This window comes from Drosophila albomicans, chromosome 2L (genome assembly GCF_009650485.2).
Source record: "Drosophila albomicans strain 15112-1751.03 chromosome 2L, ASM965048v2, whole genome shotgun sequence".
In the NCBI taxonomy this organism is placed as follows: Eukaryota; Metazoa; Arthropoda; class Insecta; order Diptera; family Drosophilidae; genus Drosophila; species Drosophila albomicans.
The window spans coordinates 10804087-10817905 of NC_047628.2; the positions used below are offsets into that span (position 1 = coordinate 10804087).

The 13819-nt window shown below is 44.4% G+C and overlaps 2 protein-coding genes across 3 annotated transcripts; one reads left to right on the plus strand and one right to left on the minus strand.

Annotated features, from left to right (window-relative positions):
- Nucleotides 1–32: 32 nt before the first annotated feature.
- On the minus strand, nt 33–1761 carry LOC117565336 (uncharacterized). 2 transcript variants are annotated; one of them, XM_034244386.2, is made up of 2 exons: nt 1343–1761; nt 33–1177 (listed from the first exon to the last, which is right to left on the minus strand). In XM_034244386.2, the coding sequence occupies exon 2, from the start codon at nt 1167–1169 to the stop codon at nt 585–587; it is 585 nt and encodes a 194-aa protein (XP_034100277.1). In that variant the 5' UTR covers nt 1170–1177; nt 1343–1761; the 3' UTR covers nt 33–584. The 2 variants fall into 2 exon arrangements, with proteins under 2 accessions (XP_034100277.1, XP_034100276.1); XM_034244385.2 differs by having other exon boundaries at nt 37–1205; nt 1343–1759.
- A 3951-nt stretch (nt 1762–5712) lies between these two features.
- Nucleotides 5713–13745, plus strand: LOC117565659 (probable chitinase 10). Its single transcript, XM_034244879.2, has 7 exons — nt 5713–5799; nt 5867–9679; nt 9736–9921; nt 9979–10258; nt 10319–11830; nt 11961–12153; nt 12218–13745. Exons 1-7 carry the CDS (start codon nt 5767–5769, stop codon nt 13596–13598), a joined length of 7398 nt encoding a protein of 2465 aa, XP_034100770.2. The 5' UTR covers nt 5713–5766; the 3' UTR covers nt 13599–13745.
- The last annotated feature ends 74 nt before the right edge of the window (nt 13746–13819 follow it).

Below are 13819 nucleotides of genomic sequence, written 5' to 3' on the forward strand. Positions count from 1 at the left end.
AAGAATGGAAGCCCATGGATAACCCATTTCGTTCAATAGCCACAGGAAGCAATTAATGTATTTTTCAATTGAAAGAGCTTATAGTATAATTATACAACAAACATAAACTATACCAATCAATTAGAGTGTTGTCTATAAATTAGTTCTCTCACAAACTCATTAATCTATTGTTGGAAATCTAGCTGGGCAAACAAACCAATATCGATTCAAGGCTGTTTAACCTTCAACGAGTTCTCTTGACCCTGCTAGAAATATAAATTTCTTAACATTTCATTTACAACGTTAACTAATTGATGTTTTATTCACCATAGAGATTAATTTATGTGCAAAAATACAGGCGGTGCATTTGCGTTTAAAGGAACAAATTTTGCATCTTACACATAAGTATAGTATTTAGTTGCCTTTGTGCAAACAATACACAAAATGAATGAAAATAAATAATTGAAACACACAAGCTTAAATGAAACTTAAAGAACAACATTCTTGTGACTTAGACATTAGTACAATACATATTCGGAATGTCTGAATGCAGACTTAATGACTACGACAAAATTGTGAATTCAATTTGAATTCCAGTTAGAACGTTAATACAAGCTGGTCTTCTTCATAATACGAAGGAATTCCTCCTGATTGACTTCGCCATCGTTGTCCAAATCCGCCTCATCAATCATTTCACGCAGCTCTTCGTCCGTCAGCGTTTCACCTAATTCGCGTGCAACGCGTTTTAGATTTTTAAATGAGATTTTGCCCGTTTCGTCATCGTCGAACAATCGAAACGCCTTCAATATCTCCTCTTTGGTGTCCTTTTCGGCCATTTTCATGGTCATCAGGTGCAGAAAGTCATTGAACGCAATCCGTCCACTGCCGTCCTTATCGATTTCCGCTATCATGCGCTTGATTTCCTCCTTTTTAGGCTCAAAGCCCAACGCCCTGATTGCCACCTTCAGCTCCTTGACCTCAATGTAGCCGGTGCATTCGTTATCAAACAAATCAAACGCTTCCTTAATGTCCGATTTTTGTGCTTCGGATAACTCGAATTTGGGACCCGACTTTTTGCGTCCTTGTTGCGTAGAACGTTTAGTGTTTGGAGCCGTTGCCGCCGCTGCTGCTGCGGCAGCTGCATTCGCGGGATTTGGTGAAACATTAGCTGCAGTAACGCTCGGTTCCATGTTGCCCACTGAGGATAATGATGATTGTGATAAGCTCTAAATCAATTGCACCAAAAAGTAAAAGTTTTGTTTGTCTTCGGTTATTTTCAATAGGCCGTAAATAAATCTAATTTCATAACACACGCAAATGTCACAGAACTGAAGAAGACGTCACGCGGCCGTTTTACGCTCACCTTGACTTTGACAGGATGGGCCGACTGGGGGAGGAGGCGGTAAATCGCGTATCCTTGCACTTGCGGTGTGGTTGCTTCCAATTACGTCGCCCACACTCAACTACACTTGCCTTCTGCTGCTATGCTTTGCTTCGCTTCACTTCAATTGGGCGCTGCTGGCGTTGACGTTTGTTGGGATGGGGTGAGAGGGTTGATTATATGTGTTGTTGTTTTGCTGCTATAAATAAACAGCTGCAGTTACCGGTGCAACTGTTCGCGTTACTCTAGGCTACGCAACTTGTTTTACTGCAACTGTTTGGCATCTGCCGCCGTTTGTTATATCGCGGCACGCCAGTTTTATACACAATTTTCAACAATTTTTATTTGTTGTTTACCAGTCCAACTGCTGCACACAGGTTGCTTCGCAGCTATCGATAAGTTCTCAGCTGCGATAACAAACATGCGCATGCGATAGATGTTATCGCACATTAAGTCTTTTGGCCATAATTAGTACATTTCTAGGTGGTTAATTTGTAACGAAAATTTGAATGTCCAAAATGTAAATTGGGAGTTTTTCATAAGACTTCACATTTTTACAAAATCATTAAACGACGTAACTTTAATTGCTGCTATTTTTAGATATATAATTGCCTTGTAAGTTCATCAATAAGAACGCAGCATTCATTAGCCAGGAAATCTTATAGGTTATTGACTGGCTTACGATCTGTCTTTTGTAGGCTTAATCAAATCATTATATTTACTCATATTCAGCAAGCAACATTCATTTATCATTTGCTGCCAATTAATGTGTTATCAAAAAGCGGCTGTCAGAAGAAGCATGCTAAAGAAGGAACCAAAACAAAAGTAAATTAATTACACCTTTTCATGTCGCATGACAAGTCAACAGAAGAAATGGACCAGTTTCTGTTGGCCATTGACATCAGTAGCTGCTTCTGCTGCTCCTGCATTGTTGTTGATTGCCGGTTGTCGCTTTTTTGTTTTTACTTCCATATTCGCGCATAACTTTTACAGCGAGCAGGCCCACAACAAAACTCACATATGCAAAAGAGGAAAACAGGTAACGCTTTTGTTTTGATTTTGCTGCCAAATTCGCTTAACTCTTCACGTTCAATGTGCTCTCGGGACATGGCGAATTTGTCAAAGAATTTAATTTGCATTAAAACTATGTCAGCATATGTATTATTTAAATATGTAAATTTTTATATTTGTGTAAAATGTATCTTTTTATTATCTTTGCCTTAATTAAGTTTATATATTTATTTATATATGATATATCGAATTTGTCGAGGAATATATTTTGCATTGAAACCATAATGTAAATGCTGACATTATTTAAATATTTCATTTTTATATAGTATATGTTATAGTGAATGTTTGTAGCATTTTGTTTTGTATAAAAGCAACCCATAAATTATTAAATTTATTGTCTTATGTCAATTAATATTATAATTTGCCAATTTCAATTTATTTTTATTTATTTCATTTTATAAATTTGTTATATAAGAGTATTTGTCAGGCGGTAATCCAATCAGAACTTTCCTTTCTTTGACATTTTAGAACGTTGTTGAGGCGCTTTTTTTGTATTTTATTTTATTTGATTTTTTTGCGGCACGCTCCGATCGTGTATAAATAGCAGCGTCCTAAGTGCGATCGCCAACAGTTTCGTTCCGGGCGCGCATGCGCAAAGGTTCTCGCGACAACGAAGAAAGAAAGAAAGAAGAGTCAGCTTTTGGAATACCCAGAAACACACCTTTGGAATAGTCCCATTAAGTAAGTGGATGAGTCAAGTGAAGTGTAGTGATAACTGTGCATAACTGAACAACGTGGACACTTTCTTTATAACTTTTTTAACTGTGCCGATCCGATCCAATGCGATTCAATCCCGCGCCAACAGTAAATCTGGATATCAAAATGCATATAAAGTGGAATTTTTTGGTGTGTGTACGTGAACTGCATGGATAATGATGATGAATTCGAGTGTGGCATGAGTGCGTAGTACGAGTACTCAAATGAATTAACACACAAAAAAAACCGAAAAAAGCCCAGTTTATGTGTTTTTAATAGTGCCACATAAAATGCACAAAACTCAAGCCCAATTCTTTTGTTCTTTTCGGAATAAACGTTGCAGTTAAATGTCGTACATAAATGCACAAATACTATATGTAGTCTATTATTATTAAAAATAGAATTATGAAAGTTCCACGTAGGCAAGAAATTGGATGCCCACCTTTCACAAAGTTGCACAATCTCTTTTGCCACATCTTGAAGATACGCAGACAGGATCTGTGTGAAGTGTTCTTGGCGTTCAATGAACCCCAAATGAAAACCTGAACTGCAAAAGTTGCCCAACATCTTTTCACATATTCTGGCATTTGGCGTGGGATTACATTTCTTCTTATTACCATACATAATCATATCACACTTATACATAAGTATATTGCCCACCGATGTTACGTCTTTTCGCATTATCGCTTAGCCGGCGACATTCAAAGCAACAACAAAAACCGGTCAACATCGTAAAGCTCTTAACCTAATTCTGAAAACCAATTTGCATATTGGCCAACAACAAAAAGAAGTTGGCAAAGCAGAGCACATTACGCGTATTTAAATGAGCCAAAGAGAAAGACATTGACGCCACCGCCCGCGGCAAATACTTAAATAGATGTATGCAAATATTAAAAAAAAAAGATATTAAAATACTGTGAAAGGTGAAATAACAAATAGTAAAAAAGTCATAAGAATGGTATCCATTTATTGAGTCATACAGTTGTCTCTATAGACCTAATGTATAGGTAGCTCTTTTCTTTGTGCCTCATCGCAAGGATCGTTGCTTTGTGAGTCAAATAGGAATTATTAACTGTTGTAGTGTAGTAGACTAATTTATACTCTGTACTCTATTAATGTTGATTCTACAGAGCAGTTAAATAAATTCATTTAAATCGGAAATCATTATTATTATAAATAGATGAAGCTAGTAGACTGTTAATAAGTATAGAATCGACACTCTAGATCAGTATCAGTAAACTTGATTCCGATCAGTAGATCGGAAAAAGAAAAATGTTGTAATTGCATCAAATAAATTTTGAAATAATTGTAATCACTTGATCCTAAAAATTGCATACAAGGATTAGTGAGTTAAGCAAGACATTAGGTAGTAAATTTAGAATAAAATGAAGTCCTAAATTCTCATTTAGACAAATATCATATATTGTAAACGATTATTCAAAACCACAATGAAATTTATGGCTCTGCGGCGAATTCAAACGCATTAATTAGAATTAATGCAAAGTGAACAAAAGCGATTTATGAATTTAATTAATACAAATATCGTTCGCCAATGAAATGACAGCTTGAAAACAAGTTACGTTCGGTGTTTAACAAATTTATATAAGATATTGAAAAATGGTGTGAAATTAAGCCAGTTTCGATTGTCCCAAAAAACCAGAAGTAATTTCTGAACGTGCCCCAAATATTGAAATTGCTGCGCCTAACTAATTTTACAATTAAAAACATAAGAAATAGACTTTTATCACTTACAATCTATAGGCTGGCATATCAACAAGTTCCGGGCGCAAACAAATAAAAACAAAAGTCAATTCAACAATATTACTTCCCAATTTGTCATCCAAGAGCACCAGCTAAACTTAACCTCATTAAAATGTGCGACGCAATGCGGCACGTAATGCGAGAGGACAACGCTGACAACGTGATAATGTTTGATGTCTGACTAAATAAATCATATATGCGAACACTGAATGAAGACCAATCTGAAATACTCGTAATCATATTTCGCTTTAAATGATGAGAATTCATGCGGAATCAAACATGCCACCTGCATATCGCCTGCAAAGAGATCTTACTCATTCAAGTGCGAATAAAAACTTCACTGCCTTTAATAAAATACAATTTAATAAAGAGTCGTAGACTTTATAAGGAACTAAAACGTTGGAGAAGGTATTGGGATTAATAATTAAAACTTTTAGCTTCTCTGTTTCTAGCAAAACGTTATTTTAGTTTGTTCTTTTACTACAGGATATAATTTTAGAAAAATTATATGTAGGAATTATCATTCATTGAAACAAAATATTTATATATAAAAAATCTCATTCATAGTAAAGATATGTTTCAGGAACAGTGATGATAATTCTACTTAGCTCAAACACTTCATAGGAATACAATCGAATAAAAAAAAATGGTTTTTATTTTAGACAACACAAAAGTCCATAGTAACAGAGGAACACTAAGAAAAATATTTTGCCAACATCTTTTACAGTATATGTACATATAGTACATAAAAAATGTACATTTGCACAATGTTGAAATGTTGTTGAATGTTGTTAATATTTCACTTTAATCTCTTACAGATAAAAAGAATATTAAAAGAAAACTCCAAAAAGTGGTAAAAGTAAACGGAAACATTTAAGATGCGTAGAAGAGCTGCGCATGGCAGGCTGCTGGTAAGTTCTAAATAGTAATGCCTCATGATCATTTATACTTTTAATAATAATAACTCTCTTTCTTTAGTTGCTTTGCCTGTGGGCAACAGCGGCGATGGCGCACATTCGCATCGAGGCGCCTGAAGTGCATTTTGCACCCAGCTATAAGCCAGCATTTGTGCGAGCTGCAGTGGAGAGCATGCCTCTTGAGGATGAAGCTGGTGCACTCAGCCGGTTCAGCATTCGCCCGACATTCGGAGACACTTTTCTGCCACTGCGCAGCGCCGTTGAGAGCGTGCCCAGTATCAACGAGAAGAACGCGGCACAGCTGCGGGAATCCTCACCACTGAGGTCTTTTGTGCGTGACTCTGTGGAGGCGCAACCCAGTGACGATGAGGATGAGGACGAGTCAGAGTTAGATGGACTCTCAGCTAGCTATGTGCGTGATATACCAGAGGAGCAGCAACAGGAAAAGCTGACCCAGCTGGTTGAACCCGATCCCTGGTCAGTTTCAGATAAATACGCAGCTTTCATAGTGCCCAGCGCCGATGACAACTATCGACCACAACCTTATCGCTTCGGTTCTCCGCATCAGCAACTCCTCAAGGCTGTGGACATTGAACAGCTGGAACACATAGACGAGCTCGATGGCTTTACGGAACAGCAGTATTATGGTGCTTTAGCTCAAGCTGAGCTCGCAGACGCTGGTGCCGCTTATGGTGCCCTGTCCCAGGTGAAGGCAACAACACAAAAGAAGAACTACAACATGGAACCGAAGGTACTGTGCTACATGTCCAACTGGGCTTTCTATCGCAAGGCAGATGGACACTTTGTGCCCGAGCAACTTGACCCCAAGCTATGCTCAGCTATTGTCTACTCTTTTGCCTCCTTGGATCCCGATCATTTGACCATCCGCGAGTTTGATCCCTGGGTGGATATTGAGAATCAATACTACAAACGTGTTATCTCACTGGGCGTTCCGGTGCTCATTGCCATGGGTGGCTGGACGGATTCCAGTGGCGACAAGTATTCTCGCCTTGCCGGTGATGAGATCAAGCGCAAGGTGTTTGCATCGAGTGCAACAGGATTCCTTCAACGTTACGGCTTCAGTGGTCTGCACCTTGACTGGAATTACCCCAAGTGCTGGCAGAGTGATTGCACTAAGGGCCCCGCCAGCGATAGACCCAATCTTACTAAACTGTTGCGTGAGATTCGCAGTGAGATGAAACGCGTTAATCCAAAGATGCAATTGGGCGTGGCCATTTCCGGCTACAAGGAGATCATTAGCGAGGCATACGAACTTGCTGCGCTCTCTGAGATCGTGGACTACATGACAGTGATGAGCTACGACTATCATGGCTCCTGGGAGGGTCAGACCGGACATGTAAGTCCGCTATACGGCCGTCCCCAGGACAAGTATCCGCAGTACAACACGGACTACACCATGCAGCTGCTTGTGAAGATGGGCGCTCGTCGTGAAAAGCTCATCATGAGCATACCCTTCTACGGTCAGACCTTTACCCTGGAGCAGAGCAGTCAGCGTCTCATTGGTGAGGGTGTTCCCACCAATGGACCTGGCGACGCAGGCGAACTGACAAAACAGCCCGGCATGCTGGCCTACTATGAGATATGTCAACGCATTCGCAAGCAAAAGTGGAAAACCGGCAGGGATTCCGATCGCAAGAGCGGTCCATATGCCATGTCCGGGGATCAGTGGGTTGGCTACGAGGATGCAGCCAGCGTGGAGGCTAAAGCACGCTATGCAGTCAACAATGACTTTGGTGGCGTCGCTGCCTGGACAATTGACTTGGATGATTTCCAGAATCGCTGCTGCAGTGAATCATTCCCGCTACTCAAAGCGCTCAATCGTGCCCTGGGTCGTCTCAATTCGGAACCACCAACGAGAAGCAACTGCGAGCGACCAGCTCAACCCGTGACTCCGGTTCCGCCTCAAATGACCACCATAAGCAGCGACGGCTCTGCCGGAGGTGGAGCTCCTCAGCACGATCACACCACTTCCTGGCCAAGTTGGGAAGCAAGCAGCAGTACCACCAGCAAACCTTCGACTAGTACTACTACCACCAAGCGACCCAAGACCACAACTACACCAGCCTGGTGGACTTCCACAACAACTATTTCGACCACAAGCACAACAACTACGACAACAACAAAGCGTCCTGCCAAGCCTAAGCCTAAGCCGACCAAGACAACGCCACGTCCGGAGCATACGACCATACCAGTGCCTGCATTGGTTTATCCTGTTGTTCAGGCCTCGAACTGCGAGCCTGGAGAGTTCTATCCGGATCGAACAAACTGCAATTCCTATTACCATTGTATCATTGCCGGTGAATTAAGACAACAATTCTGCTCTGGTGGTCTGCACTGGAACACTGAGGTGAAGGGCTGCGACTGGCCAGCGTCTGCGATGTGCACCGTGAAGAAGCAGCATACGACCAGCCAGCCAACGAGCACTAGAACCAGCACGACGAGTCAACCTAGCACTACCACTAGCCCACCCAGCACTACGAGTAAGCGACCAACTACAACTAGCAAGCGACCAAGCTCTACCAGCAGCAGACCTGGTAGCAGCTCCACCAAGCGACCAAGGAAGACGACGCCCAAGCCAAGTCGCAAACCAACCCAGCAACCAGCAGTGGGAAGCACTACGAAACGACCCAACCGTACCACGCGACGTCCACGGCCTCCAACCTCATCGAGGTGCAATGAGGGAGAATATTATACGCATCGGAACTGTGGCAAGTATTACATCTGTGTAAATGGAGCCCTCGTTCCTAGTGAATGTGGTGGAGACTTGCATTGGGATGCGCTGCGCAAGATCTGTGATTGGCCGCAGAATGTGCAGTGTGTGACCAGCAAGAAGTATTTGCGCATTGTGCAGTCCAAGGCCAGCGAAGAAGATCCCTGCAATGGCGAGGAACGTGTTCCTTACCCAGGAGACTGCACCAAGTATCTCTTCTGCCTATGGAATCGACTGCAGGCTGCAGATTGTGCCCCCGGTCTGCACTACAATGAGGCGTTGGGCAACTGTGATTGGCCAGCATCAGCGCATTGCAAAGAAGATGGCGGAGAAACCCCCTCTATTGGTGGCTCAACCTCCAACAAACCAAAGCCTCCAGCCGCTGCCAAGCCTGTTCCAACCACTCAGAGACCTAGCACCACACCTAGACCAACTTATCCCACGGACAAGCCACAGCTGCAACCACTCGATGGTTACTACAAGGTTGTCTGCTACTTTACCAACTGGGCATGGTACCGTAAGGGACTGGGACGCTACACACCCGACGACATCAACACAGATCTCTGCACACACGTCATCTATGGCTTTGCCGTGCTGGATTATTCCGAATTGACATTACGCACTCACGACTCCTGGGCGGATATCGATAACAACTTCTATACACGCGTTAGCGGACTAAAGAGCAAGGGCATCAAGGTCAGCTTGGCATTGGGAGGATGGAATGATTCGCAGGGCGACAAATATAGTCGCCTTGTACGAAACGCTGCAGCACGTGCCAAGTTCATAAGACACGCACTCGACTTTATTGAGAAATATGGCTTTGAGGGTCTCGATCTCGACTGGGAATATCCGGTCTGTTGGCAGACTGAATGCAACAAGGGATTCGCAGATGAAAAGGAAGGTTTCACTGCCTGGGTGAGGGAATTATCGGAAGCATTCCGACCACGTGGTTTGCTGCTCTCGACAGCGGTTTCTCCTAGTAAAAAAATCATTGATGCTGGCTATGATGTAGAGGAACTTTCGCGCTACTTTGACTGGATCGCCGTAATGACCTACGACTTCCACGGACAGTGGGACAAGAAGACCGGACATGTGGCGCCGCTGTACCATCATCCCGATGATGACTACGATTACTTTAATGCGGTAAGTTTAGAAAATCACATTCATTATTATTTCCTAAATGCAAATCTGTCTTGTAGAACTACTCGCTTAACTATTGGATAGAGAAGGGTGCGCCTTCACGCAAGATTGTGATGGGCATGCCACTTTATGGCCAGTCATTTACCCTAGAGAATGCCAACAATAATGGGCTGAATGCCAAGGCACCGGGACCTGGCCAGGCGGGTGAATTCACCAAAGCAGCTGGCTTTTTAGCCTACTATGAAGTAGGTTGCAAATAGTAATCGACTAGGGATAATAATATAACATTCGGTAACTTACAGATATGTGAGCGTGTAAAACATCAAGGCTGGGAAGTGGTGCAAGATGAGCGCGGTCGCATGGGACCATTTGCGCGTAAGGGAACTCAATGGGTGTCCTACGATGATCCGTCCATGATACGCAAGAAGTCGCAATTGGTGCGAGCTTTAGATCTGGGTGGTGGCATGGTCTGGGCTTTGGATCTTGATGATTTCCGCAATCGTTGCGGCGACGGTGTGCATCCGTTGCTTAGGGAAATTCATGCAGTACTTAAGGATCCACCAGGTGGATATGAACCGACTCGTAAGTTTTTAGCCAGCCAAATGCACTCAGCAAATTTAAGCCCTCTGTAATTTCGTACAGCTGGATTAATACCCGCCGAAGCAGAATCTGTGGAGGAGCAACCCATTTCTGGAGAGGTGGGTACAGCATCGGTTGAAAGCGACGGCGCTCAGCAAACTCCGCCAGAAGAAAGCGGCGAGGCTGAAGATGAGGAAAACGAAGGTGGCGAGGAGCAAGAGCCAGAGGAAGAAGTAGTTGTGATGGCGCAACCAGAGCCTGCTCAACCGGAATACTCCTCCCCCGAAGAGGCCAGCAACGAGGAGGTGGAATCATCGCAAGAGAACGAAGTGGATCCCGACGACGACGTTGAAGAGGGTGAATTTGAAATGGAACAAGGCTATCCTGTTGTTGGCGCTGGCACTGGAGATGCGAATGACTACAAGGTTGTCTGTTACTTCACCAACTGGGCGTGGTACCGTCAAGGGGGCGGCAAATTCTTGCCCGAGGATATCGACGCCGATCTGTGTACACATATTGTATACGGTTTTGCAGTGCTTAACCGTGAAAAGCTAACGATTCAGCCACACGATTCCTGGGCAGATTTGGACAACAAATTCTACGAGCGAGTTGTGGCCTACAGGAAGAAGGGCATCAAGGTGACCGTGGCCATTGGCGGATGGAATGACTCGGCTGGTGATAAATATGCCCGCTTGGTCAGAAGTGCAGCAGCTCGTGAAAGATTCATTCGCCACGTGTTAAACTTCATTGAACAATACGGCTTTGATGGTCTCGACTTAGATTGGGAGTATCCAGTGTGCTGGCAAGTCGACTGCAAGAAGGGCACCGACGATGAGAAGCAAGGATTCACCGACCTAGTACGCGAATTGTCTCAGGCCTTCAAGCCAAATGGTTTGCTACTTTCAGCCGCCGTTTCGCCTAACAAGAAGGTCGTCGATGCGGGCTACAATGTGCCTGAGTTGTCGCGCTACTTCGATTGGATCGCTGTGATGGCTTACGATTACCATGGACAGTGGGACAAGCACACTGGACATGTGGCACCCATGTACGATCATCCAGAGGGTACCACGACCTTCAATGCCAATTTCTCCATCAATTACTGGCTCGAAAGCGGCGCAGACCGCAAGAAACTCGTAATGGGCATGCCCATGTATGGACAATCCTTCTCACTTGCTCAATCAAATGATCATCAGTTGAATGCGCCAACTTATGGAGGCGGCGAGGCAGGTGAAGCGACTCGGGCACGTGGCTTCCTGGCCTACTATGAAATTTGCTCGTACATACAAAAACGCGGCTGGAATGTGGTACGAGATGCCCGTGGCCGCATGGGTCCGTATGCCTACTCGCGGGATCAGTGGGTATCCTTCGACGACGCGCCCATGATTCGTCACAAGAGTGAATATGTTCGTGCTATGGGCTTGGGTGGAGCCATGATCTGGGCTCTGGATTTGGATGACTTCAAAAACGATTGTGGCTGCGAGTCGTATCCACTGCTGAAGACCATCAATCGCGTGCTGCGTGGCTATAGCGGACCACATCCCAAGTGTCTGCTGGAAAAGAGCGAGAAAACAATGAGTAAGTTTCTATAAAATTCATGTAATCTACGCTGACTGATTGACTAATCTGACAGTGGTTAGAACAAAATTTGACCTTGCTCTAAGAGCAAATATAAACCTCTTAAACTTGAATGAACATTTACTTACAGTTGCCGGCGACAAGGGCTCTCTAGTGTCCGCAAAACCAACCGTAAACACCGTAACACCATCACAAGCGATTGCAACTTCACCAAAGCCTGATACTGACCAGCCGCTAGACTGCAATGGTCGCAACTATGTGGCGCACGAACGTGACTGCAACAAGTACTACATTTGCCAGTATGGCGAGCTCATCGAGCAGCGGTAAGCTGAAAAACATTTTAGTTATTATGGAGTATCTTAATGAAAACGATATCTTCACTTACAGCTGCCCCGCTGGTCTGCACTGGAACGAGAACTACTGCGACTGGCCCAACAATGCGCATTGCGCTGTGCGCGCAGATCAGACAACGCAGCCTCCGGTGGTGCATCGTCCTAAGCCAACCACTACAACGGAGAGTAGCCGTCCTGCCACCAAGCCCACCAAGAAACCCTTTACGCCGCCCAATAAGAAACCGATAGCGCGTCCAAAGCCAACGCCAGCGCCACCGCTGGGCAGCAATGAAGACTACAAGGTGGTCTGCTACTTCACCAACTGGGCGTGGTATCGTCCTGGCCAGGGCAAGTATGTGCCCGAGGATATCGATGCCAATCTCTGCACGCACATTGTCTACGGATTTGCGGTGCTTAACAGTAATTCACTGACCATTAAGACGCATGACTCCTGGGCTGATATTGATAATCGTTTCTATGAACGAGTGGTGGAGTATAAGCAAAAGGGTCTGCGTGTCACCGTTGCCATTGGTGGCTGGAATGATTCGCTGGGCAGCAAGTATGCGCGTCTTGTGCTCGATCCTCAGGCACGAGCACGTTTCATTGAGAGCGTGCTGAACTTCATCGATAAATACGGCTTTGAGGGCCTGGATCTGGACTGGGAATATCCGGTGTGCTGGCAAGTGGACTGTGCCAAGGGTGCGCCCGCCGAGAAGCAAGGATTTGCGGCGCTGGTGCGCGAACTGTCAGATGCATTCCGGCCACGTGGATTGCTGCTCTCTGCTGCCGTTTCCCCCAGCAAAACGGTCATCGATGCGGGCTACGATGTGCCACAACTGGCACGATACTTTGACTGGATAGCAGTGATGACATACGATTTCCATGGCCACTGGGACAAGCAGACGGGTCATGTGGCACCATTGTATTATGTGGAGGGCGATAGCAATCCTTACTTCAATGGCAACTATAGTATACACTATTGGCTGGACAAGGGCACACCGCCCAAGAAGCTAGTGATGGGCATGCCACTCTATGGCCAATCGTTTTCACTGGCCAATCAGAATGCACGATCGCTTAACGACAAATCCATTGGACCAGGACAGGCTGGCACTTATACAAGAGCTGGCGGCTTCTTGGCCTACTATGAGATATGTGAGAAAATTAGCAATGGCGGGTGGACTGTGGTGCGTGATGAAGAGGGTCGTATTGGTCCATATGCTTACAGTGGCAATCAATGGGTCTCCTATGATGATGTTGCCGACATTCGTCGTAAGTCGCAATTTGTACGCAGCCTTAAATTGGGTGGCGGCATGGTGTGGGCTTTGGATCTGGATGATTTCCGTGGCCGTTGCGGCTGTGGTAAGCATCCATTGCTGCGGACTCTCAATCAGGAGTTGCGAGGAATTCCAGGACAACGTGCCAACGATTGCACTTAATAATTCTGTTTTTATTAAGTGACTATACGTTTAGTTTATACACCCGTATTTTGCTGCTGACTGGGCTCGCAATCTGTTTTCAAGATTTTTGCCAATTAGTTGTAAGCACACACACATCGAAACAATAAATAATATATTTAATTTTTATTTTCACTTGAGTCTTCTTTGGAAAGCGCGGCAATCATTAGCGGAAAACTTCAAATTTACTAGAGTGTGACCAA